General features: G+C 31.4%; 11 protein-coding genes across 11 annotated transcripts, besides 5 other annotated features; 6 read left to right on the plus strand and 5 right to left on the minus strand.

Moving 5' to 3' along the window:
* Positions 1–221: 221 nt before the first annotated feature.
* On the plus strand, positions 222–1,915 carry TVAGG3_0232160 (phosphatidate phosphatase protein; the record flags this gene model as incomplete). The annotated part of the gene is made up of 1 exon (XM_001310732.2): positions 295–1,521. The coding sequence occupies one exon, from the start codon at positions 295–297 to the stop codon at positions 1,519–1,521; it is 1,227 nt and encodes a 408-aa protein (XP_001310733.1).
* Positions 1,916–3,514: 1,599 nt separating this feature from the next.
* TVAGG3_0232170 (surface antigen family) lies at positions 3,515–4,975 on the plus strand (the record flags this gene model as incomplete). The annotated part of the gene is made up of 1 exon (XM_001310731.1): positions 3,515–4,975. The coding sequence occupies one exon, from the start codon at positions 3,515–3,517 to the stop codon at positions 4,973–4,975; it is 1,461 nt and encodes a 486-aa protein (XP_001310732.1).
* Positions 4,976–5,064: 89 nt separating this feature from the next.
* On the minus strand, positions 5,065–7,474 carry TVAGG3_0232180 (the record flags this gene model as incomplete). Its single annotated transcript, XM_001310730.2, has 1 exon — positions 5,125–7,467. One exon carries the CDS (start codon positions 7,465–7,467, stop codon positions 5,125–5,127), a length of 2,343 nt encoding a protein of 780 aa, XP_001310731.1.
* A 569-nt stretch (positions 7,475–8,043) lies between these two features.
* Positions 8,044–8,983: a mobile genetic element.
* Positions 8,984–9,003: 20 nt separating this feature from the next.
* Positions 9,004–9,344: a mobile genetic element.
* A 1,106-nt stretch (positions 9,345–10,450) lies between these two features.
* On the minus strand, positions 10,451–13,039 carry TVAGG3_0232210 (armadillo (ARM) repeat-containing protein family; the record flags this gene model as incomplete). Its single annotated transcript, XM_001310729.1, has 1 exon — positions 10,451–13,039. One exon carries the CDS (start codon positions 13,037–13,039, stop codon positions 10,451–10,453), a length of 2,589 nt encoding a protein of 862 aa, XP_001310730.1.
* A 37-nt stretch (positions 13,040–13,076) lies between these two features.
* Positions 13,077–13,106: a terminal%2Cinverted (terminal inverted repeat of MuDR-3_TvMULE3 transposon ID:TVAGG3_0232220).
* Positions 13,077–13,877: a mobile genetic element.
* Positions 13,848–13,877: a terminal%2Cinverted (terminal inverted repeat of MuDR-3_TvMULE3 transposon ID:TVAGG3_0232220).
* Positions 13,878–13,935: 58 nt separating this feature from the next.
* On the plus strand, positions 13,936–14,619 carry TVAGG3_0232230 (uncharacterized protein; the record flags this gene model as incomplete). The annotated part of the gene is made up of 1 exon (XM_001310728.1): positions 13,936–14,619. The coding sequence occupies one exon, from the start codon at positions 13,936–13,938 to the stop codon at positions 14,617–14,619; it is 684 nt and encodes a 227-aa protein (XP_001310729.1).
* A 149-nt stretch (positions 14,620–14,768) lies between these two features.
* Positions 14,769–18,293, plus strand: TVAGG3_0232240 (nuclear-transcribed mRNA catabolic process, deadenylation-dependent decay; the record flags this gene model as incomplete). The annotated part of the gene is made up of 1 exon (XM_001310727.1): positions 15,228–18,293. One exon carries the CDS (start codon positions 15,228–15,230, stop codon positions 18,291–18,293), a length of 3,066 nt encoding a protein of 1,021 aa, XP_001310728.1.
* Positions 18,294–18,842: 549 nt separating this feature from the next.
* TVAGG3_0232250 (uncharacterized protein) lies at positions 18,843–19,379 on the plus strand (the record flags this gene model as incomplete). Its single annotated transcript, XM_001310726.1, has 1 exon — positions 18,843–19,379. The coding sequence occupies one exon, from the start codon at positions 18,843–18,845 to the stop codon at positions 19,377–19,379; it is 537 nt and encodes a 178-aa protein (XP_001310727.1).
* A 102-nt stretch (positions 19,380–19,481) lies between these two features.
* On the minus strand, positions 19,482–20,742 carry TVAGG3_0232260 (protein serine/threonine kinase protein; the record flags this gene model as incomplete). The annotated part of the gene is made up of 1 exon (XM_001310725.2): positions 19,567–20,742. One exon carries the CDS (start codon positions 20,740–20,742, stop codon positions 19,567–19,569), a length of 1,176 nt encoding a protein of 391 aa, XP_001310726.1.
* A 426-nt stretch (positions 20,743–21,168) lies between these two features.
* TVAGG3_0232270 (uncharacterized protein) lies at positions 21,169–24,371 on the minus strand (the record flags this gene model as incomplete). The annotated part of the gene is made up of 1 exon (XM_001310724.1): positions 21,500–22,264. The coding sequence occupies one exon, from the start codon at positions 22,262–22,264 to the stop codon at positions 21,500–21,502; it is 765 nt and encodes a 254-aa protein (XP_001310725.1).
* Positions 24,372–24,501: 130 nt separating this feature from the next.
* Positions 24,502–25,480, plus strand: TVAGG3_0232280 (3-oxo-5-alpha-steroid 4-dehydrogenase protein; the record flags this gene model as incomplete). The annotated part of the gene is made up of 1 exon (XM_001310723.1): positions 24,577–25,389. One exon carries the CDS (start codon positions 24,577–24,579, stop codon positions 25,387–25,389), a length of 813 nt encoding a protein of 270 aa, XP_001310724.1.
* Positions 25,481–25,606: 126 nt separating this feature from the next.
* Positions 25,607–26,437, minus strand: TVAGG3_0232290 (Man1-Src1p-C-terminal domain-containing protein; the record flags this gene model as incomplete). The annotated part of the gene is made up of 1 exon (XM_001310722.1): positions 25,610–26,437. The coding sequence occupies one exon, from the start codon at positions 26,435–26,437 to the stop codon at positions 25,610–25,612; it is 828 nt and encodes a 275-aa protein (XP_001310723.1).
* Positions 26,438–26,496: the final 59 nt, after the last annotated feature.

Below are 26,496 nucleotides of genomic sequence, written 5' to 3' on the forward strand. Positions count from 1 at the left end.
ACATCAAATTATATATTAGTCAAAGAAAAAGAAAATGAATGTTTCAAAAATATGCACGAGAAAGTGATACAATATAATGATAAGGAGTATTGGCTTTTCGTTGAGATCCCCTGTGAATAAAACAATAGAGCGTTAGGCTCATTCTTCTTACGGGATCATACGCTATAGTCTATAAAATATAACCTTAATTTTTGAGAATTTTATCCTGTCAAATTATTGATTTTTAGATGAATTATAAAATAGTTGACTGATGCAAAGTGATCGTAAATTGTGAAGTTTATCTTAAATTTGTGGATGAAATTACTTTTTAATCCAACAACACTAAGCGGGGCTTCAGATATTGTCATGGTTGAGCATCCTGATGGAACTATTAAATCTTCCCCATGGTTATTAAGATTTGGAAATTTACAATTTCTTAAGCATTTTACAAGGACTATTAGTGTTTCAATTAATGATAATCCAGCTCCATTCACTATGTATGTAAATGAATGGGGAATCGGACAGTTCTATGAAACACAAAACCTTCAAGAAAGAAAACTAGCTTCAAATAAAATATATCCAACAAAAATACATCCAACAGTTAATCTTACGCCACAAGATATTAGAGGAATTCTCGAAAGCAAGACAAATGAACCAACACTTGGTAATGATTTTTCAAAGTTCATTGAAAGAGATAGTGCTGTTGATATTGATATTGTTTTCACATATAGCGACCCAGATCCGAAACCTGTTGAAGCAGTTTCTTCTCATATTGATTTAACGGAATCAATTCACTATAGCGAAGAGTCACAAATGACGAAAGACATTGAAACTAAGCAACCTGTTCCATCGGAATTAATTTTACAAGAGATTAGACCATTCCTTCATTATGGAAGAAATAAAATTACATTTACTGTTTCCTCTCTTCTTCAAGGCCCAAAAACCGTTAACACTTTGATTTTCCTGTATAAATATACAGATAAACTCATCATTAGTGATATTGACGGAACAATTACTTGTTCAGATGCAATTGGTCAAGCCTGTGGCTTTATTGGCGCTGATTGGTCTCAGCCAGGTGTTGCAAAGCTTTTTAATCAGATGTCCGACCATGGCCTGTACTTCTTGTATTTATCTTCGCGTCCAGTTAGTCAAGCAACAGTAACAAGAGATATTATTGAAAGAATTAACCAAGGTGGCTTACGTTTGCCAGATGGTCCATGCATTACTTCAAATGATAGTCTTCTTGGCTCTTTGACCAGAGAAATTATTATTCATAATCCAGAATCGTTTAAAATTCCTATTATTGGCATTTTAATTGATCTATGGCCTAAAGACCAAAAACCAGTAGTTCTTGCATTAGGAAATAAGCAAAATGATGTTAGATCTTATGCAGCTAACAAAATTCTCCCAGAAGAGATTATTTTGTTTGACATGTTCCACAGAGTATTCGATTCCACAGGGAAAATTAAATTATATGACTCAATTAAAACATTTTCCCTTCATCTTGATGAATTTCTCAAAAAATTGCATATCATTGGATAATTATCCAAATATTCTTATTATCATTTGTGTATTTTCCATTTTTATAAATCATTATGTTTATAAAATTTATGATTTATAATATCAAATTGAATAATTAATTTTACAAGTTAAAATCTGACATTTTGATAAGAAACAAGAAGTAATACTGATAAAAAATAGGGCATTGTTTTAATTTAAAATTTACAAATTGGAGAAGCTTATATTTTGAATTTGGCGATCCCGGCCGTTATTTCTCCAAACAAGATCCTTAGATTATTGACAGATAAGAGGATCGAGAAAAAAAATATGACAATTTACCAAAAATCTCCCAACATTCTGAGATATTCAATTTTTTCTGAAGATGTAAAACGGGAAACAAAGGCCTATCTAAACAAATGAGTTCAATTTTACAAAAAAGAAAATCTAACCATTAATTGATGACATAAAATATTGAATAGTTTACTTCTAAAAGCTCTATTTTCCACCAAAAAAAATGATCAAAATGAATCATTATTTTTTTAATGAAATTCATAATGGAATGGAGATATAAAATATTTCTTGGTAAATTATAGCGCTTAAATGTGTTAAAAATCTTTCTAGAGTAGGTCATTTTGCTCAATATTATCCACATAATATTTGATTCATGAAGAACTAAATTATTCTCTTAATCTTGATATTTCTCAGAAAGATACAACTGATTATTGATATCTTTTAATCTTGGAAAATATTAGGTTTTCCAAAGAAAATTTAATCTGGAAATATTTTTCAATTTCAATGTAACAGTTATAGTTACGTGGATCACTTTGTAAAGCATTTTCTATGCTTTTATAAATTATCATTATAATGAATTTTCTTTTTTGCATTTAATACCCTCAATTTTTTACTTTTGCAACTCAAAATGGAGAATTTTTTTTTCAAATTATAGAACTATTTGAAATACAATGGAGACCAACACTGATATGGAAGGATAGGATATCAAAGAACCTTTATAATGGTAATACTATGATGAACAAATGCTAAAATCTGACTCAGTTAGAATCAAATTTTTGATCTCAGGGAAATTGATTGTAGATCTTATACCTGTCAGATGTAAACTATTTAATTATATCCTCCAAACAACGATATCGTTTGATAAATCTGAATTTACAATGAAAAGATATTAAATTGTGAGTAGCGGGTAATATTTTCAAAGATATTATGAATTTTCAATGAGTCGTCTCAAAAATTGAATTACATTCAATTTAAAAGGGCTAAAAATTGAAAATTCAGAACATACTCCATCATATTTCTCAATTTTTTTTGTGAATTTGAAACGTACGATGAATCAGTGTTTTGTTTATTTCTTTTAAACCGTTTATTGAATCTTATTGATAGGACATTCAATATTTTTAGTCATAAAATGCTTTGGTTTTTGCTCAGTGGATGTTTACCATTGCATTTATCTATCAATGAAAATGAGTATGATGGCGATTCTCTAGACGATATTCTTGTTAAAAATCAAATATCTAAGGATTCTGTCTACTCAATTCATATCATTTCAGGAACATATGAATTTGGTTCCTTTTCGGCAGTAGATTTTCCAAATTTGTCCTCTTTTCAACTAGATTATGGGTGTTTTAAAGGTTTGATTGATTATCAATATTTTTCAAATTCAAAATCACTAAAAAAATTAATTATCAGTAGTGAAATATCCATATCAAAATATTTTGTAAATGGATGTAATAATTTAGCAGAAGTAAATTTAACAAATTTAGATTTCATTCCAGAAGAAACATTTTCATCATTGGCAAATCTGGAAAATATTACAATTTATTGACCAATTAACATATCCAAAAACTGTTTTAGCAAATGCCAATCTCTGAAATATGTCTCTATCCCATCAGCTGTTAATATCGATAGTTATGCATTTCGTGCATGTACATCTCTCGAGTCTGTCTATTTCGAGAAAGTTAAATCCATCAATTTTTTAGCATGGGATGGATGCGATTCACTTGCAAGCATCCACCTGCCTTCTATGGAAGATATCACTCATATGAATAGTGCCAAAAATCTTGTCAATGCTACATTTGAGTCTGGCACCATAGTTCGCTTTTGTGCTTTTGACGGTTGCAAACTTCTTAAGAACGTATTTATTCCTCATCTTTTGACAATAGAAGCAGACGCTTTCTCAGGATGTTCATCTCTCGAGACTATCAGTTTCGAAGAAGTTACAAGTATCGGTTTGCAGTCTTTCAGTGATTGCACATCTCTTGAGACTATCAGTTTCGAAGAAGTTACGAGTATCAATACTCGTTCTTTCAGTGGTTGCACATCTCTTCGAAATGTATTGCTTCCATTGGTGACACTCATACCAGAAGAATGTTTTAAAGATTGTACAAGCCTTACAGATATCAACATTCCTCTATGCAAAAACATTTCTAAAAACGCATTCAATGGATGCAAATCTCTCAACAACCTAATATTTGAAAATGCAATATTTATAATGGATTCGGCATTTAAAAATTATACTTCTTTGTTTTCAATTTATTTACCATCGGTTATTGAAATATCAGGAGATAAAGTATTTTACAATTGTTACAATCTTTCTGTCATTGATCTTTCAATTTTATCTAAAGTTAATATTTTCTCAACTCAGCTTTTCTCAGGTTGTCCATTAACTGACATTTATTTTGGAGAAAATCCACCAGACCAATTCCGCTCATTGATATCATTTGCTTCTACTACTGTTCATGTTCCATCTTACTATTCCTGGGCTAATTACATTCCTCAGTCAAAAGAAATCTCCCCTGGCACATACAACTGGCACAAATTTATTTTTAACTACACTTACATTCCATCACCTACACCTATCATTCTTCCTACCCCAACTCCATCAGCTATTCCGACACCACTTCCATCACCTGAACCAACTCCACTTCCATCACCTGAACCAACTCCACTTCCATCACCTGAACCAACTCCACTTCCATCACCTGAACCAACTCCACTTCCATCACCTGAACCAACTCCACTTCCATCACCTGAACCAACTCCACTTCCATCACCTGAACCAACTCCACTTCCATCACCTGAACCAACTCCACTTCCATCACCTGAACCAACCCCAACTCCATTACCAGCTCCCACATCAACTCCATTACCTGAACCAACTCAAACTCCATCACATGAACCAACTCCGCTTCCATCTGATTCGCCAGTCCCGATATCTCCAACTCCGGATAATCAGAGATCTGGAAAGGTTATTGCAATTTCTGTATCAATTTCCATCATTGTAATTGCAATTATTGTAATAATAGTAGTTATCTTAATGTTTTATCGAAGGAGAAAAGTTGATTCTACCATTTACACAGAATCTCTTATAACTCAATCCTACACAAATAACTATTCTGAAACTTTAAATTATCATTTAAAACAGAAAAATAGCCTCAATTGGAATGCAACATTATTTGATATTCTTACTTTTTACCAGAGATGAATCCTTGTGAAAACAATCAGCTCTTAATCATTTAAATAAACTCCTATATCATAATTTTAATTTAAATTTGAAAATATATGTATTTGGAGCATAAATAAGGATATTTTTTTAATATTAATCACAACAATTACAATATATTAAGTATATAATTAAACATCATTTTCCTTAACCCTTCTGATAATATCTTTGATCATGTAGTGATCAATAAGATTCTGAAGAACTGATTGAGAGACAGGAGCTGGAATTTCTCCATATATTGGAGTCATCAAAAGACTTGGAATTTCCTCTTCAGGAGGTTTATTTTCTGGCTGTTTCTGAACAGGTTTCTTTGTTTTGACTTTTCCTTCTTTCTTCGGTTTCTCTTTCTTTGTTTTGACTTTTCCTTCTTTCTTCGGTTTCTCTTTCTTTGTCTTGACTTTCTCCTTTTCTTTCTCATCATCGCTTGAATACGAGTAATAATACGAATATGGGTCTGAGTAATAGTCGAAATAATATGATTCACTTTCTTTTTCTTCAAGGTCTTTTTCGTTTTCTGGAGCTTTTTGATCCGTCGAAGGAATTGTTGTAGCAGAAACAGTAAGAGTGCGATATCCTGGACTACGATCTTGGTCAATGTGCTTGATAGTTTCCTCTGGAATGCTAATTGTTGAATCTCCAATTCCGATCTTTCTGACATTGAGAGAAACCTCTGATTTCTTGTCTTCAGGAATAGAAATCGAAGTATCGTAAACGATTTTCAAAGGAGCGCCTCTCTTTCTTAGAGTTTGCAAAAATGGGAACAAATCTGCAAATTGTATTGAAATTCGATCAATATTAATATGATCAATAACTCTGTTTTGCATCAACGAGTCACCTAAAAGAACAACTTGCTCTGGTGTGAGAACTTGAGATTTGAGATTAATTGTCTTCAATGATCTGTTCTGGCCGATTGCAATTAGGATTTTCTGCATCACGTCAGTGGACATTTTCTTCTCTGTTCCTTCTATTATGAGAGTTTGTAAAGATTTTGTGGTAGCAATGAAATCTGAAAGGTCATCGATACTTCCATCTTCATTGTTGTATCCGCTGATTCCGAAAAGCTTGAATTCAGGTAGCGATTCGAAGAATTTGAGAAGTTTTCCCTTGATAACGTTTCCATCCCAATAAAGTCCTTCAAGTTCTGGGCAAGTAATGTTGCAAATAGCATCTAGAACAGGATCCCACATATCAGCAACAATATTCATCCTTTTCAGGTGAACAATAATTGGAGTTTTGGAATTATGCAAAGCATTAAAGAGAGAAGGTAAATACTGTAAGTCTATGTTCATATCATTCATTATTAGCTCTTTAATTGAAGTAGGGAAGAAAGCAGCTTGAAAAATCGGAACGGTAAGTTTATTTTTGCTTATATCGAACTTTTCTATAGCGCAATCCTTTGTTTTCAACAAGTTTTTAATAAATGTGATAACCTCCATGTCACAATTCGTAATCGCTACATTGGCAATATTCTTACAGATGTTTGTTGCAGTGAGAATGTATAGTTCTTGCATCGAATCTAGCTTTATTTGTTGGAGGTATTTGAAATTATCGCAAGATTCAATGTTTGTAAGGAATAATTTCAAAACTCTTGGGGACATCGAGTTCGAAAGAGTTAAAGAAGTCAATGAAATTGTTTCTATGATCTTCTCAAGGATACCTACAAGTACATCTGTTATGTGGTTATTGACAAATACAAGTTCTTGGAGATTTGAATATTGATTCGCTTTAAATGAAGTACAAATAGCTTGTGCTTTCTCATCAAACTTCTCGCTTGTAGTAACTCTTGTTAGTGTTTGACTGCTTTTGATTATTTCGGCGACATATTCCCAATTTGAATTTTTTCCTGAAGAAGGAATCATCAGTTCTTCGATTGTTGTGTCGATTTTGAGAGCTTCTAATACGTACTTATCAATTGATCCGAAGTTCTTGAATTTTGTACAGTCAAATGACTTGGATTTGATAGGAGATTGAATATACTCTCCAAATACTCTCAAATGAGATTCTTTTAGAGTAGCTCCATCTCGAAAGATCAAAGCTCTGAACCTCATCAATGTACAGTATTTAAGATCGAGAGAATTTTTAGAATCATCGTCATCAAAATTTATGACAGGCATTTCTTTCTCCAAGAGTATGCTTTTGATGAACTCTGCAATTTTTACAGCTAATATATTAGCATGATCGTATTTAAAGTTAATTTCGCCTTCTTCGAAAGTAAAATACATTTGGTTATCATTTTTAACACCGAATTTAACGATATCAAACCATGAAAACTTTCTTGATAAAGCTGGATCTTTTGAGAATGCACGCGATTTATATAAACTTATGGATGATTCTTGACAAATCAAGAGTCGCTTATCTAATTTATGCTTTGTATTGATCTTTTCACCCCAGATACTGCAGAATATAATCTGTTCGGTACTTTTAACAGAGTCAATTTTGTATGAGTTGCCTCCAAAATCATATAAGGCCGCCATACATAAGAATAGATTTTTGAAGGAGATAAATTAATTGAATGTATTGAAAGAAAGAAAAAAATAATTTACATACTCTTATTTAATAATGCTAGGTGCTATTTTGTTTATCAAGAAAATGATTTTTTCCCTTCAGAATCGATTTGGGGTTTTTAATAAACTATTGAAAATTCAATTAGGTTTATTTAGTAAAGTTATATTATTATAAATAGTATTAATAAATCATAGAAGTAATTTAACCTTATTCTAGGAAAATTTATTTTTGAGGATAAACGATATAATGTTGCATGCTAAGTTCGGTCAAAATGTAAACCTCTCAATTTTATCGTCGGGGGAAGTAACTCAATTCCTTCAAAATTATTCTTTAAATATTGAATTTAAAGTTATTTAATTTGGATTATAAATAAATAGGCTAATACAATATTTAAAAATGAGAAAAATAACTTTTCAAAGAACTTTTCATAATCTCAAAGAAAATTTTTTATTCAATAATTATATAAATTAATTAACATTCATAATGAAATTGGATTTTTTTTATAAAAAATTGGTCCTACTTAACTTTTTGAGAGAATTTGGCTTTCTCGTAAACGAAAAAGGGGATTTGACGGAGTCAAATCCCCGCTCACAAAAAGTGGACTTTACATGTCAAATTTTATATGCATGTAATGTCCACTTTTATGAGTTTTAGGAAGGAATTGGAAGCCATGAGTTACTGACATTGCATCAGTATCTCATAGCCTCCAATTCCTTCAAAAAATGGGAGAAACTTTGTCCGAATAGTTTAACATTCGGACAAAGTTTCTCCCATTTTAAGAAGGAATTGGAGGGTAAGAGATATACCATATGAACGTATATCTCTTACCCTCCAATTCCTTCTAGAAAGTGTCCAAACTTTGGGTTAATTGCAAAGTATTAACCCAAAGTTTGGACACTTTCAAGTGGAGATGGAAGGCTTTGGGGTATATATTAATACAATATACCTCAAAGCCTTCCATCTCCACTACAAATGTGAGAAACTTTGTCCGAATAGTTTAACATTCGGACAAAGTTTCTCCCATCTTTCAATGTAATTGCTACCTGTGAGGTACTGACTTGAAGTCAGTGCTTCACAGGTAGCAATATCCAAAAATTTAAAAACATTTTATCAGTTCGTTAGAGAACTAGAGCCTCCTAGGTACTGAACCAGAATCAGTGCCTAGGGGACTCTAGTGATCTATATAAATCTGAGAAACTTTGAGGAAATTGTTCGACATTTCCTCAAAGTTTCTCAGCAATTTAGCGAGGAATGTTCGTTATCGTGTAGATATTTATAATATATACATGATAACAAACATTCCCCGCTAAAAGATGTAAAATCTTATAAGAAATAATTGCAAAAGAATAACAAATTGCAACAAATTTTATATGAAACTGAACCTTATGAGGTAGTGATTCAAGATCACCGCCTCATAAGATTCAGTTTCAATCTCAAGTATCTCAAAAGTAAGGCTCTATTTTTTGCCATGTAAAGTGTCACTTTTTCTGTCCAAATGATAAGTTATTCAGAGAAAGTTTCCCAGCTATCAAGAGGGAATTGTTCCTTATGAGTTATATATTCATACTGTATACCTCATAAGGAACAATTCCCTCCTTAAAACGAGAAAACTTGTTCGAAATTGTTTATCATTTCGAACAAGTTTTCTCGTTTTTAATAAGAAACTAAAGGCTATGAGGCACTGATTATATATTAGTGCCTCACAGCCTTTAGTTTCTAATAGATAGCTGGGAAACTTTCTCCAAATGATAAGTTATTCAGAGAAAGTTTCCCAGCTATCAAGAGGGAATTGTTCCTTATGAGGTATATAGTTATAATGTATACCTCATAAGGAACAATTCCCTCATTAAAATCGTAGATATTTTTTACTTATTACTCATGCTTTCAAAATCACAATCCTCTGAAAAGTTATTTTTTATTAAGAATTTAGAATTTTGATAAATACCTTTTTTCAATTTGATATAATACTTATATATTTTCAAAAAGACATTTTGAAAAGATATCTCAAAAGTTCTCTGAAAACCTATTTTTGATTAATTTTGAGAAATATCCGTATTAAATTAATCAATAAATTCATTCAACACTACTTTAATTTTTAAATTCAAAAAATTATATGTGCTTCTTAAAATGTCTCACAAAAATTTTATTATAAAATTATATACAATATTAAAAATCCCACAACATTTTTTACTTTACATAATCGTACTTCCTCGACGATTAATTTCCCCTCAATTCCTATCGTTGACCGAACTTAGCATGCAACAATAATACCATTATTAGTGTTAGATATCTCTGCTACTTAATTTTTTGAGATATGTTTGGATAATCGCCAAGATTTTTTTTTAGATTTGATATATTTCATTGCTATCTCTAATGAAAATGACAACACATTGAATGCATATCCTAAAGACATTCAGCGGAAATGTCATTCCTTTTGATAAATTGATGAAATCATTTCTTTGATTTGAACACAAGTTTATCTCTTTTTATATATAAGAACCATCTGTAAATTTAATGGTTATGGAAAATAAGTAAATAAAAGAACGAATCGAAAATTCAATTTTATTTTTAAAAATTACATGAATTCATGCCATTTCTTTTATCATTTAATAAATCATTTATGTGATTGCATGATTTCATTAATCATTATATCAAAATACATTATATTTTTAAGAAATTACGGTAATTGAGATTGATTAACTTGCTAAGGCTCTTTTGCAATTCACATTCTATATCACAAATTTTATAGCGTCACATAATGGAAACTACGCCACATATTAAATCCTCAATGAAAAGAATATAAGATTAAATTCGGTTTTATGAAATAAGAGCACTGTAATTAATCTGATGATATTGGTGAGTATATTCATTGATTTATCATTAAATTGAAGTATAAAAAGATAATGAAAATAAAATGTAATGCTTAACATTTATTGATATAAAAATAAAAATTTAAATCCTGAGGAGCGATGAGCTCATACGTTTGGCATCTTCAGCGAATTGATTTCTGTTCTGACAATGTTTGGTAATCCATGTCAAAACAACTTGAAGTTTGGGATTTGCCAAATTTGGCTGAATTGGCTTTCTTTGTTCAAAATTCGAATTATCCATGATTGTTTTCATGAAGCTATAAGCGGCATCTGCATAATTTTCGTCAATGTAGTAAGGCTCAATTATTTGGAATGGTTTGAACAATGCTGTTTTCATTGCATTTAAAAACCTTGATCCATCATTTTGTATGTACATTAAAGCGATTGCCGAGAAAAGTTTGAACAAACTAGTAAACATATCTCTTAGATTTTGGATTGCGCCTGAATCTAGTTTATCAACTCCTTTCGCCATTTCTTCGACACTTAGAGGTATAAGAGCAATCTCTTTTTCGTATTTGGCCAGTGCTTCAGATGTATTCGATAAAATAACAGCTCCAAGAGCGATGCAAATTGAAGGGAAAATTGGCATCTCAAAGTTTTCATTTACCAGTGTCAAAAGTCTTTCCATGACATTGTAAAATTGATCTTGATACATAGTCGGGAATATTATATAGACACTGTAAATGAAATGGAATACGCTTGAAAGGTTTAAATCTGTGCAATTATCTGGGATAAATGCTAAAAGTTCAATTGGAAAATTACCAAGAGCAGGTACTGCGATTTCCGGCATAAACTGCACGAAGATGTTTAAAGACGTGAGAACATTACAATCCGTTGAATCCAATTGACCATCTTCTGGACTGAAGATCTGATATATATCATTCCAAATTTCATGTTTAATGTTTGGATCCAAATTTGAACATTTGAATGTAATGCATGTAATAATACGAATTAATCCACAAATAATGTAGTCGTATTCAGGATTTTGTAGAAAAGCATTCAAAATACCACGAAAAGTATTAAGAATTGGCGGCAAATGCGGTTCTTCAGAATAAGAAATTCTGATAATAAAGCTTTCATACGCTTTGAACAAATCATTAATTAAAATAACGTTATCTTTGTAATTATTAAGCATTGTGATGACAATTTCAGTTATAGGTTTTAATAATTCATTTAAAGCATTCGCTGTTTGATACAAAGATGCATCAAAAATTTTTGAAAATGATTCCAAAAGTGACAAACAACTTAATCTCAAATCATTTGAATCAGCCTTTAATCCTTGAATAATCATTTTTGAAACAACTTTCAAATAATCACGATCTCTAAACGCAGTATCTGTATTATAATCAAGTGCATTCTGCATGAGAGTCATAACAATTGACCTTAATCTGAGATTATCATTCTCCATAAAAATCAAAATTATATTTAATTCATCATTATTTAGCTTTAAAAGTTCCTGAATTATAATTGCACTTTCAGAACTTGTATAATGAACTAAAGCAGCTAATCCCAGCAATCCTGCAGCTTGTGTATTCCAGGTCTTGTTGTCAAGACAATTAAAGAAATCTTCAGCACAACTTAAACAAATTTCAGGAGAAATTTCTGTCAAATTTAATAATGTTGAATATGCTTCTGTAGCAATTGATTCATCATCTGCTGATTGGAACTCTATAGAGTTATCATCATCACTTAATCCATTAAGTTGTGCTGTTATTGGTTCTAATAAAAATTGGGAATATTGGGAGATAAAATGATTACTATCTTTTTCTGGTAAAGAATTCTCAAAACGAGCAATTTTTCGAATGAATCTGAGAGAATATTTAACACCATAAGCATTCGATGACTTAAGGAAATCCAAAACTAATGACATAAATACTTCTTGGTTTGTTTCATCGCTAAAGATTTTCTTGTATTCAGCTTTGAAAAAGTTTGTAAAAGCGCCAAAAAATGATTTGATTATTTCAGGTATTTCTACTTCTGGTGTTATTCTTCTAAACCATTCAACACTATTCGCTATGAATTCATCATTGTCATATACTAATTTACCATAATTTGAATAACAAACAGCTTCGATTAATTTGAAAATTAAAACCACGTTTTCTTCATCATCTATAGATTCACCAATTATCTGACTTATTGGTTGATGAAGATTAAGATCTCTGAGTAGTAGCAATGTAAATGTTAAAGATTTGAAAGTATTGACGAAAATTTCCAAAATTCCAAGACGTGTTTGAGGTTGGCAGTTATTTAGTATTGCTACGAGATTTGAATATAAATAATTGGATTTTTGTTTCAATTCGATGAGAATTAATTGTGATATTATCAAATATAATGATTTATCATCAGATATTCCTTCTGTACATATACATTGTAGTAATAACTCTTTGAATGCGACTATGCAATTGTGTTTCTGTTCAAGTTCGTTCAAGAATTGGGGTTTTGTTTCAATTAGCGTATATTTTCCGCCATTAAGTATTGAACTGATTTGTATAAGTAGTTGCTTCATAATCCTGCTGTCTTTTACTGATGGAAGCGCACTTATGCATTCAAACAAAAAATCTATTGGGTTTTCTCGTCGAAAATTAGTTAAGTAATCAAGAGCTTCTTGATTAGGTTGTTCTGGTGAAAATGCAATCTCTAAAAGCTCTACAAAATTCGGACCATCGGACATTTGGAAATTTTTAACTCTGTTTGTCCTAGAAAATTTTGAGTAGGGGTAATTTTAGCTAAAAGTGACACACCTGTAAAAAGTGACACACCCGTGAAGGGTGTGATTACCGATCGGTAATTTCGACAGTTTAGAATTTAAAATTTTTTATGGAACTGTTGCGAGTTTCATAAAGAATTTAAGGAATATAAGCAAAGATTTGAATCAAAATCTTAGACCTAAGCCGCTCGATTCGCTCGCGGCTTCCGCGAATTACAGATCAGCAAAGATTTGAATCAAAATCTTCGAACTAAGCCGATCGCTTCGCTCGCGGCTTTCTTTATTATTTTAAATTTGCATATTTCCATCAAAAGTTCATAAGGTAAAAAATTTCGTTTATTTTTACTAAGAAAAAAAAGGTTTTTGATAATAAATTTATTTTATTTCGAAAAAGTAGCAATAATCGTAAAAGGGTATTGATAGGCTTGCTAAAGTAACTAATTTTAGCTGTCAAATACTTTTGTATTTTGAAGTAAATTAGTATAAATTTGTTTTTACTTTTATTTCGAAAAAGTAGCAATAATCGTAAAAGGGTATTGATAGGCTTGCTAAAGTAACTAATTTTAGCTGTCAAATACTTTTGTATTTTGAAGTAAATTAGTATAAATTTGATATTATTTTAACTCCCTTTGAAAACCTCAATTTTCCATACAGAGGGAACGGGAATAGCATCCAATATTCCCTGAGAATGGTTGCGCATTCTCAGTTCCCTCTATATTTCGAACGAAGCTCTCATCGGTCTTTTTTTTTAATACTAAACGTTTTTTTTCCCTGTCACTTTTAGCTAAAATTTGGGTTTGCCAAGAAAAAAATGCTCAACGAAAATTTTCACTCTGAAAAATGAACGTTTATTTTTTTGAATGGAAAGATCTTTTGCAGAATTACAGAAAAGTGGTATTCCAGGAACTGTATTATTTTGGATGAGAATACTTCTTGTAGTAATTCCAGCAGCATACATAATCTTTCTCATATATTGGATGGCAATAACGGGAAATAAGATTTGGTTAAAAGCTGTTGGAGGTCAAATATTAACTACATGCTTCTTTACATTCCTTCTTAGTATAGTTTCAATTGCAATGCTCTTCTTAGTCTGGTTTAATAAATTGCAAAATTTAGATAAACAACTAAGATATCAAATATTTGTCGCATTGAACGTTTTCACACTATTTTTGTCATGTATCTTACTTGCTTTATCTACATATGGGCAAGCAAGCCAAGCAACTTCCGATATATCAGATTATATTGTACGAAATCCAAATGCTACTATAGTTACATCATTTTTATCTAAACATCCAACATCGTCAAGCCAAACATCATACATTTTACAAAGAACTTCAAATGCTTATTCTGTAAACGCAGTGTTTTTCGCTATTTGGCTGATTGCATTGATTGTTGCCTGTGCATGTAATACTATGATCGAAAATGCAGAAAATCAGGAGAAGAAAGCCAAAGATGAGCAAAATTTGTTAGAAAAGAATGAAGCAGATAATAATAATAACGACAATAACGCTAATAACAAACCACAAAAGCCAGCTCCAAAGTAATCATATACATTTATGCGCTTAATTTTGTTTTGTTAATTTGTTTTTTATGTTTTCCTATAAACCTTTTATTTATTGTTTTATTTCGGCCGTTAATTGAGATAATAAGCATGCCTGTTTGCGTTCATTATTTTAAAATTCGATATACCTATAAATTTCCTCTCAATATAAAAAAATGAGACTTCAATCCATAAATTCCTCTATAAAGTGTATTCTGTACAGAATACAATGATCTACACACGATTGCCTTTCATGTAGAAATTTCTCCTTCTCTCACAACTGAAAACCAATCTCCGCACTCTTTCTATGTGAGTTCTCCTTCATTAAAGAACATTTGAGAGTTCCTGCGCAATCAGTTTCTCTAGGAAAAGGTGTTTTCATTTTCTCAAGAACAGAACAGATCCATTTGTTGTAAAATGTGGAGTATTAAGTAGATATTGATTTGCAATGATCTATAAGGCTGCTGTTGATAAATACAAAAAAATCATTGATTCTTTCCAAAAAAATTGGAATTGGATTCTATAATTTTGAATTTGAATAAACTTATTATTGCATATATAAAATCGCTTTTAAAACATCATAAAATCTAAACAGCAAGTGATGTTTTTTCAATGAGTTCTGGTATTTATCCGAGTTTTGTTGCACAGGATTTTGATGACGAGCTCATTGCACAAGCAGCAGGTATATTGACTCAGCCTATGGAGAAATTAGGTCCTATATTAGAAAAATTGCTGAACGAATCAGCTAAAGAATTATTACTTTGCATTTTACGCATTTTAATCGAATCAAAATTCACAGATAACACTGCAGCCATTCTTGGATGGTTCGTCATCAATAAATTAATTCCTACACCTACACAATATTGTTTATTTTCAAATATTCTACAGTATCGAAAAACTTTAGAAGGTCTTCACTCAGTAATAGTCTTCACTCGTGCTATACTACCTCATATTTATAAATATCCGATGTTTTGCAAGGTTTTAGCGAATACTCCTCAATTACGTTTTTTAGATTCAGACTTATTCCTACTACTAACACAAATCTACGATGGTGAAGCTATTACATTTGAAAATCACGATACTAAAAGTCATTTTATTCTTCCAGAAAAAAGAAAAAAATTTATTCCGATTCAAATCAGCCCTCCTCCGCCAGATGTAACAATAGATTCCAATACTTCTCCACGCCAAAATCTCTTTGGATCCATTGATTTTGCTCAAAACCTTACAGGAGAATCTCAAAGACAATTTTTAATCCAAGTTTGTCTAAAATTCAAGCCTCCTACCACTCAGATTGACAATCTCCCATTATTACAAGCAGCTTGCGACTACTTAAAACTCCTACTTACATCAGTCCGTGGCATTGGATGGACATATTACACTGCATTACCATGGATTGCTCATATGGGATCATGGATTGGTGCATTGTCAATAGATTATGGTCGTCCGCCTCCTTTGTACATGTTAGACATTATTCGGATCCTTAAAGAATCAGCACAAACTGGATCTTTTGGTGCAGCGATGTTTTTCACTTTGAAATACTTCAGCAAAGCATCATCCATCTACAATCCGCCTTGCCCTTACACGTGTGCATGCATGGAGATCATGGCAGCCATGTTGCATGTGAAAGGATTGAGAACAGACATCTGTAACATGATCTACAGTTTCGCGAACAGATTCAAAGTTGATATTGAAAATTATTACAGAAGAGACATTGATATTCCTATTGATTCCTTTGACAGACAATTCGTATTTGTTCAAGAGGCCGAAGGCAATGTTTTCACTAAACAAACAGCCGACAAATCAGCGACATTTACTCAAGAAGATTTGGAAATTTTCTTCAGTTACAAACCAAAGTTTTCTTCCATTACAGATGATTTGAAAGATTTGGCATTAAAAGCTCAAGAAATGGAGAAATACTATTTCCTTGGAAGTGGCACTGATATCATACAATTCTCCAATGATAAGATCAATGATTTGAATACAATACAATCAATTGTTTCATTGGCAATGTCTGATACAACAATTGTTTCTTCAACTTTTCTCAAAATTTTGACAAAAATGACACAAAACAAACAAAATCTTGATTTAAGCGGTTTGTTTAGAGTCATTTTCCCTCATCCCTCTTTCTTCAAGTTCGTTGTCAGCCATGGTTATTATAATTTAGCCACTTTGAACTCTTTGTTCTCTGATTTATTGACAAATCCAGCAACAGCAGAAATGATACAGCCAACTATTTCCAGGTATATCGCAATGCTTCCTCATGCTGACAAAGCAATGCTCTCATGTTATTCATTGCTTGGAGTCACTTCACCTCAAGGATGCACAGCAAACATTCCTTTATTTGACAAACCATATATTTCCATTGTTTCCAATTTCTTAACAATGGTAAAAGAGCAGACAGAGAGCAGTAAGATGACGTTCATTCAATCATTCAAAGAAGCAAATGCACAACAGATAACGACAATTTTATTGGCACTTGTCAATTGTTTCATAAAACAAAGAAAAATTGATTACAGTTTGATAAGTTTCTTGGCAAATGTTTTGTCAAGACATACAAGCCAAATAAGTCCTGATTCACTTATAACAAATACTAAAACAGCTCTTGAAAGTCTTGAATACAACATTTACAGTGTCAAAGAGTTTTCTTTAACACTTTACAAATTCTTAGATGAATATTTATCCCAAGTACAATTAAAACAAAGGGATAGATTGATTTATATCTTGGAATACTTGAGTCCTAAGCATTGTCCAGGTTTCGCTTGTTGCTGGATACAGCTTTGTCTTCACGCAACAGCTTTCCCTTCTTTTGTAAGAAGAAATGACACAAAGTTTTCATCATTTTGTTTCAATTTCATAATAACTTTGCAATGGCTGGCAAGTTATTATCCTGATGGCTTCTACAGGCCAATACTAAGATGTTTGCACTTGATTTGCAATGATTATCCTTTGTTCATTTCCTCTTATTACATGCCATTGATCGAACATCTTCCTCCTCATTACATACAAATAAGAAACTTGATTCTTTCTTGTTCTCCGCCTGATTCGAATTCTGCTTCGAAACAACCGAATATTTCATTTAATATCGAAGAATCTTTGGATCAAAAAGGCTTGACAAGTGTTGTTAAGCAGTTTATAAGAAGAGAACATCATAACAAAGAACAGTTTGAAGATGGTTGCCATGCAATTCTTTCTGCTTTGACAGATGCAAGTCAAAGACAAACTTTGTCAGTTAGATTGTACTGGCAATTAGTTCTGAATAGTATTACGAGAGTAACTGGATCAATATGGACAGAAGATATGGTTTCTGGTACAACAGATTTCAAGGAATTGCCAATTGTTAAATTATTCTTGAAATTATTCTCATCATTAAACGAAACTGGCCTCAAAATGCTGACATTCTCATTGATAGACTTGCTAAGATTCCCATCAAGTCATACTTCTTTCGCTGGTGAACTAATTTACTTCATTTTCGAAAATTCAAATGATGTTGTTTGCGAAATTATTTACACTGAACTGGCAAAGAGGTTGCTTTGTGTTACAAGTCCTCCTAGATCAGTGAAAGCTCTTTATTTGAGACTGATGTCCACATTCAAATCAGATATCTCAGAACTGTTCAGAAAAGGTGGAGAAAAGAAATATTTCATTCAGACAAAGAAGGCTCTTGATTGTCTTAATTAGTTGTTTTCTATTTTTTTAATATAAATTGACTTTATATTTTAGATTTATATAAGTATTTTTTTCATTTTTTGAAATTTAAATAAAAATTAAATTTAATTTTGGATAATTTTAACTTATTCAAGAGCTCATGAGATAACTTATCCTATATGGATTGCAGATATTCATTGTGTAAAGATGTTACTTAACATATTTAACACGCTTTATCTATTAATAAAAATAAATTTGTGTGGAACGGTATATGAATATTGCATTCAATACTGTTCCATGTTTGTATGAGATCGTATCACTGAAGGTTACAATCAAACATCCAGTTTCTATTGTCTCATTAAAAATGTCACTTTTTCGTTTTCATGAAAATGATGCAAACAGAATTGGATATCAAAACTCCATCATCAAAGCTATTATTTGGCATAGGCTTGTAGTATATGCTTTTTATCCCCAAATAGACAATGTTGCATTCATCAGGAATATCTAATGACAGTCTTTTATTGCTAATTTGATGTCAATATTAGGTTTTGAAATTTATGATGAAATCAAAAAGTGACAATCATGAAAGATTCAGATATTATTGCTTGGCTCAACGAATCAACTGGTGGCCAGTTACAATCATTCAAAGATGCCTCTACTGGTCGAGAAATTTGCTTTGTCCTTGCTGATTTAGCAGAAGATCGAAAAAGTAAAAAGATGGTTTCAATGGGAAAAACTCCAGAAGAAAAAGCAGCAAATTTCGAAATTGCAAGTCGCATTTACGAGCAGTTAGGTCTTACATTCAATTATGACATCAATCTCCTTGTACAAGGAGATAAAAATGAAATTCGAAACTTAATTCAAGAAATAATATCTTTATCTAACGATCCTTCCGAAGATATTGATGGATTACTACAAACATTAGAAAATGATCTTAAAGAAAAACTCGAAGAAGCAAAAACTCAATCAAAACAGCTTGAAGATGTAGCATTAGAACGCGATTTCTACTTTGAAAAGCTTAGAAAGATCGAAGCAGTTGCCCGTCGTTACCCACCAGATGTAAACGATTCAATCATCAAAATCATCTCTCTCAAAGCTCCAGAGATTTTACCAGAGTAAGGATATTGCTTATTTTGTGTTTATGTTTGTAAATATAATCTTATAATTAACTATTTTCTTCAGATTTTTCAAAAAATTGAAAAACTACAGTTCAAAACGAATACAATATAATTGTATATTTAATAACAAACAATAATAACAAGTAATATACTATTCTAATATATCTAAATCTAATATATTTGGAAAATTATTCACTAATTGTCATTTCTGGAGCTAAATCTGCACCTCTGTGCTTAGAAGGATAGTTTGATGCAGATCTACTCTTCTTTATTAGCTGCGGTCTTTGTCCTGGCTCAAGATCTTTAATCAATATCGAGTTAGACGATATTTTTGTAATGGCGAACTTTGGAATATGATGTGGAAGTGAAGCAGGCGGAGAATTATAGTTATTTGTTGGTAACAACTGTCTTGCCTGATCCATTTTTTCAGAGAGAACAAAGACAAGGTTTTGGCAGTCCTGCTGAAGTTTGGCTGGATTCTGTTGTCTTGGACTTCCTCCTTCAGCAGTATTTTCTTGGTGTAATTCTGACAATGAACTAGAAACTCTGGAAACAAATTGTGGAACAACCCATGGATGCTCCATTATTTCTTTGATTGTTATTCTCTTCGATGGGTTACGACAAAGCATTCTTCGCAATAAGTCGATTAACTGGGAAGACATCGTAGGAGGATAAGGAGGATCAAAGGAAACGATCTTCATAAGAACTGTTTTCACATCCGGTGATTGGAATGGAAGATGTCCTGTGGCCATTTGATATAAAATTACTCCAAGACTCCAGACATCGGCAGCTTTGTTGTATGGCTTGCCTATGATGACTTCTGGAGCTGCGTATGCTGGTGAACCACAGTTTGAAGTGAGATTTGGAACGACATCATTAAAGGCTTTACTAAGACCGAAATCAGTAATTCTGATATTATTATATCTATCAAGCAAAATATTTTGTGGCTTCAAGTCGCGATGTGCGATTCTGCAAGTGTTATGAAGATAATCTAAAGCTGTAATTAATTGAGCAAAGAAAAAGCGAGACATATTCTCAGGAAGACGTCCCCTTGTTTGAAGAAATGATTCGAAATCTCCGTTTTCAGCATATTCCATAAAAACGTAGTATCTGTTCGTATCTTCGTAAAGCTCATAGAAATGTGTAATAAATGGGTGGCTGCATTGTTGAAGAAGCGAAATTTCTCTTTGAAAACGAGTGAAAACATCGGGTTGATCGAGTGTAGATTTCGAAATGATTTTAACTGCAGCTGGAATTGAAACATCTTTGCAATCAGCAAGCCAAACTGAAGAAAAAGCTCCCTCACCTATTCTCTGGCGAAGAATATAGTTTCCAACAGGTAAGTTCAGCTCTTCTTCAGCCATTCCTGTTTCTGATTTAAATTCAATCGATTCTCAAAAGTAATTTTGTATGCGATAAAATTCGTTAATATATAGTGTAACATGTGCAATAGCCAAAAATCAAAATTGCCGATAAAAATAACCATCTCATATTTTTTGGTGAATAAATATATGTAGCTATTTAATATCTACCCACTCGCATAAAAATCAGCTCTGAAAACTTTCTCTCAAAATAAAAACGTGCTTACGTGACTTTTTATGGGTTATGAAATTCAATGTGTTTATATCGCAATCCAATAAAAGATTAGAATTAACATTTTATCCTTAAATGCAATAATTTAACAATCCGAAAATGATTTTTTGATATTGAAAATTGTCCGCAGATACAATTTAAAGAAAAAATGCGTGCTCAACATAAGACATACTACTACGAATCAAGGTTAGTGAGTTTTTAATCTTTCAATGCTGTTCTGCATGATAAATGTAAAGATTTTGTAAACATTTGAAAAAAAATCTTCCATTGAAATGATCTTTCAATCCTTAAAATCTTGCTATCCGAATCTAAAATTTATAGGAATTTACATATTTGCAAATAAATTATCATAGGTAACCAATAAAATTGTTCAAAGTTTGATTATCTCATAATTCATTTAGGAATTGAGATATGAGTCATCATTTACATGAAAAATAATGCATTTTTTCTTAGATAGCAGACATCTTGGAAGTAAACAAGATTTATCAACAATATGAACAAAACAATTGAAATCATCTTAAATCACGATCAATTTGTTTTTGATTTAGGTTTAAGTTTCGCTCGAATCTTTGATTCTACTTTTGATTTATAACTCTTGATTTTACTATTCAAGTTAATCATTGTTTTAGGGGCTTTAGATTTAGTTTTGTTTGTACAACTTGCGAAAACATGAAATAATGGAAAAATATTCATCTTAGAGATCAATCTTGGACAATATTGATTAATTTCTAATTCATACACTTCTAGGGGTTTCTCTGCATGGCAAAAGACAGTCGACAAATAATTTGTTTCTATTCTACTAAATATCTGGGGAGATTCCATATGAATTTTATCTGGTTCATTAGATATCTGGTCTATCGAATTATTATCATAAAGTGAAAGATAAATATCAACTTTCGCATTATATTCAATATTGATAAATAAAGGAGATGTGTTTTCTTTAATAAAGCATTCACTTAAAGAAAGATAGGTTCTAATAGCGCATAAGATTATTGCTTTAGATTGTTCATTACATTTAATCAAATTGCAATGTGAAACAAAGTGTTTTTCAAAGGCAAAGCCAAAAATATATTCTCTTGATGTTAAATTATAAAAATTACTGTTATTTACAAAGGAATTTTCGAACGGGAACCCAATAACAAATCCTGAATATTGATCCGAAAAAGAATAAGAAATATTTATGAGAAGGTATGCTATTATTCCACCAGCGCTTAGTAATGTAGAACCAAATCCTTTACAACTATCAAAAGAAGATTCAAATACATAATTTTTGCCAAGAGAATCTTCAGCCATTTCAATAAAGGAATGTGATCCGGCAGAGTTTTCATTAGTGATAAAAGATTCAAAACTACAAATTCGATATTGAACGCATGATCCACTTTCCATGAATAATATGCATCCTCCATTTCCATTTTCATTTCCGCATCGAAAGAAGCTGGAAAAAGAAACGAGAAGTTCAGAATTTGGATTACCAGAGATATTAATGACACCATTTGGATGGAATTCTTCAAAAATAACTTCATCAACAAAAACTTTAGAATCTTCATTTATAAATTTGCTTTTTGTAACATGGATGTCATATATCTCGCATCCAAAGAAGAATTTCCATACATTTTCATTTGCGCTATATTTCTTAGGCTTTGAGAAAAATGTTCAAGGTTTTCATAAAATAAATCTGACAAAATTATAAATTTAGTGAAGCAATTTTTCTCTCAGCGCTCAAAAAATCTCCATATTATAGATAAAACTACAAACAGTTTCACTCAAAAGGTCAATATAGAGAGCAATTATTTGTTAAATTCAATCTTCATCCTCAAAATATTTCTTAGCCTAAAGATCGGAAGTTTAGGTGTCTACCACAGACCAGAAAAGACATGTTGTTGCTCAAGAATTCATTCAAGACATTTAAATCATTTTTATATACAAAACATAAAAAAAGCAAAGCAATTCCGAATTGAAACCGATTTTGTATAATGACTAAACAAAATGATATTATTGAATTAATCGTTTTTAGAAGATGCTTACATTTGTTTATGAATATATTTCATTAAGCCATGAGTCATATCAGATAAGATGGTCATTAAATCTAAAATCTATTTCAGAATCAGATGTAACATGGGATCTCTTTTATCCACACTCGAATCAAGTAATTAAAATTGAAAATTCAAGTTTGCAGTCCTTTACAACTGTTTTGGGTTCATTTTATCTTAAAAATTGCATTATAACATGTTCTCCAGCAATAATGTCTGAGAATGAGAACAATATTTTATTAGTTTCAAATAGTTTTTTTCAAAGATGTAAAAGTACCACTAATGACGGTAACTGTATTGTTAATATTAAAAAAGGAAAATTTACCTTTTATCAAACTTGTTTCTCAGAATCAACAAATGGCTATTATCGTGGAGCTGCTGCTCATACAATATCATCAAACAATACCTTCTATAGCTCCTCAATAAGTCATTCATCATCTCAGCATGAGGCATGCGATGGTGCGATTTTCGCTCAATATCTTTTGAATCTTAAATATGTGAATAATAGTTACAATTCTGAAGTAATTCATTATAGTTAAATTTGTACAGAAAGTAATACAACTGTTATATCCAAATGGTGCTATTTTGGTGACACGCACACAGTCCAAAAATCAGCCTATTCAATTCCTTTCTTCATTAGAATTAATGCTTTAAATTCTAAATTAGATTATTTAGTATTCAACAATCTTACTGGTCGTGGACATTGTTTGCAATTTTTTGTATCACATGGTATTAATCAGAACATTTCATATTGCATTTTTCATAATTTCGACCCAAATATAGTAAAAATTAGCATATCAAATACATTAAATCTTTTTCATTATCAATTTGATGGAAGTTATATTGGTGGAACTTTAAATAATGAGCAACCAGGAAAATTGGCACTAAATTTTCTTACCACATTTAAGTATGACTGCATTGAAATTTTGTCAGATCGAAGCAATCCAATTAGAACTCCCTTTCAAACAATACATAAAACACCATTCAAAATATGTAAATTTGTTATAATGTCTCCGAAAAATAAATGATTTGAGGCTAGCTAATGTCAGGAACCTGAAATTTGATAATTGAGTGTCAAAAAAGTGTTAATTTTCATGTATCAAATTCTCTCTCTCTCTATATATATATATATATATGGCAACGTTGTAGTGAAATCAAGGACTATTGATTTTCCTGAACATTGCATGGATTTGATTTATTAAAACCTAAAATGATCTTACAGCATATGAAGCGTCACCTGGTACTTTAAATATACTTTTTATTTGAGATTAACATAATGATGATTTAAGATTTTCTTTTTTATCATTTTTAATATAATATTCCACCATTTTATTTCATTTGATTGAAACATTCTATAGTATGATGATGCCCTTCTTATCACATGCTTATATCTCGGAATTTAAAACATAGAGTTTTCCGAATTTAATTTTTCATGGTTTTTTTCACAGGGAGAGTAAAATTTCCATGTAGAAATCACTCATGAGATGGTCATATTTTATTGGGAAACTATGGTTTTATCGATAAGAATCTGAAAGGATTCTATGTCAAATTGACAAACCGTCACTAGTGAAAAGAATGTCTGATATCCCGCTTTTAACAGATTATATGTTATACTTAACCAACCAAACATTGTTTGGCCAATTCTGCGTTGCAAATCTTATTATCGCTGGTATAATGATGATTTACTTCGCCTTCTTCTCAATGCCATATGGTAAAAATTACACAAGAGGAAGAGCTTACCTCAAAGTAGAAGTTAAAGATAGAATAGCATTTTTACTTGCAAATATTCCTGGTCCAATCATTTACATTCTTTTAACTGTTTCCTGGCCACGTGGTGAAATCTTCCAAATTCCATCCCTTTTATACATTGGATTTTACATTCATCGTGCTATCATATACCCATTCTTCCGCCGTCCACAATCAAAGCCATGGCCATTAGAATCACTTATTTATTTCTCTGTTTCAAACTTCATTGAAGGATCGATTCTTGCTCGTATCCATGTTTTCGAGACAAAGCCATACCCAATTATAGTTCAAATCTTATTCGCAATTGTTTTCATAGCACTTGCCGTTGTTACAGCCTACTACGACTATCAGATCTGCCAGCTTCGCACACATGGTGATTCTGGCTATAGAATTCCTCAGGGAACACTCTTTAAATATATTTCTGGTCCAAATTATCTTTTCGAGTTACTTACATGGACATTTTACATGCTCTTCGTATCATTCAATCTCGAAGGCGTTTCCTTTGGCCTTTGGCTTTTGGTGAATATTACAGGACGTGCAGAAGCTTCCCATTCATGGTATAACTCTTTCTTCAAGACCAAATACCCACAAGATAGAACTGCTTACATTCCATTCGTTAAGAATTCCCGTTGGTTCCTTTAAATTTTTTTAAATACTCTTCATAAACTCAGTATAACTTACCACAACTGTTTTTTTCATACTTTTTGAACGATACATTTTTTGAACGAAACCGAATGTGAAATAAAAATTAAAATAATTTTGAAATTTTCATGAATTTTTTGTCAAACATGTTAAATAACTCATTTCAAAGCTCTAGCACATATAATTTTTACATAATATTAAGATTTATTCAATAAAACAATTATATAATTTTCCATTTCTTGCCTGAAGTTGTATCTAAGGCGTAAACACGTGGATCTCTTTCAACAATATTCATAACTTTATCCCAATGAGAGTAGAGAGGAGAATCCTTTGTAGGTCTGAATTCTTGAGCAGGACGATAAACATCAATTCCTGCACGCTTGCTTTCAGATAGTTTACTAATAATATAGTCAGCGTATGTAGCTGATGACTTATTAATTGACTTTTTGCGATTATAAATTAAAATAATGAAACAAATCAAAATTACATTAATAAGGAATAATATAACTAATGAATAGTTCTCATCAATGTATTTTTCAATTCTGCATTGAAGTGTTTGATCAGGATTTGTTGAATAAATTTCACTTCTTGAATTAATTTTAATATCTGTTGCATTATATAGCATACCCCTGAAGGCGCCGAAGTTATCAGTTAAATCATTGGATATATCCTTGAGCATATCTTTGAAATCTTCGAAATTAAAAATAATACTTTTTTCGCAGTGAGTATCTGGATGACTTCTTATGTACTTTATGATCTTTTTGATTCTATCATCTACATCAATAGCATTTGGATCTTTCTCACATTTATATCCTCTTCGTCTAAAACCATTTTTGCAAAAAAGCTGTCCACTATAGCAATATCCATTCTCTGGACATTTAACTGCACCTTTAAAATATCTATCTGGACTCTCAAAACGTGTTCTATTATTATTAAATAAAATGTAAATAATGAATATGAAGGTAGATGATAGGAAAATGAATCTGAGTATCAAATATCCTACTGTAACTTGTGAATCTTCATACCCATCATTTCTAAATAAACCCATGTGATAAAAAATCATATTGTCACTTTTCTTCCTACTTTACGCGTCAAATTAATTTTTTT

The sequence above is a fragment of the Trichomonas vaginalis genome, chromosome IV (genome assembly GCF_026262505.1).
Source record: "Trichomonas vaginalis G3 chromosome IV, whole genome shotgun sequence".
Taxonomy (NCBI): Eukaryota; Parabasalia; order Trichomonadida; family Trichomonadidae; genus Trichomonas; species Trichomonas vaginalis.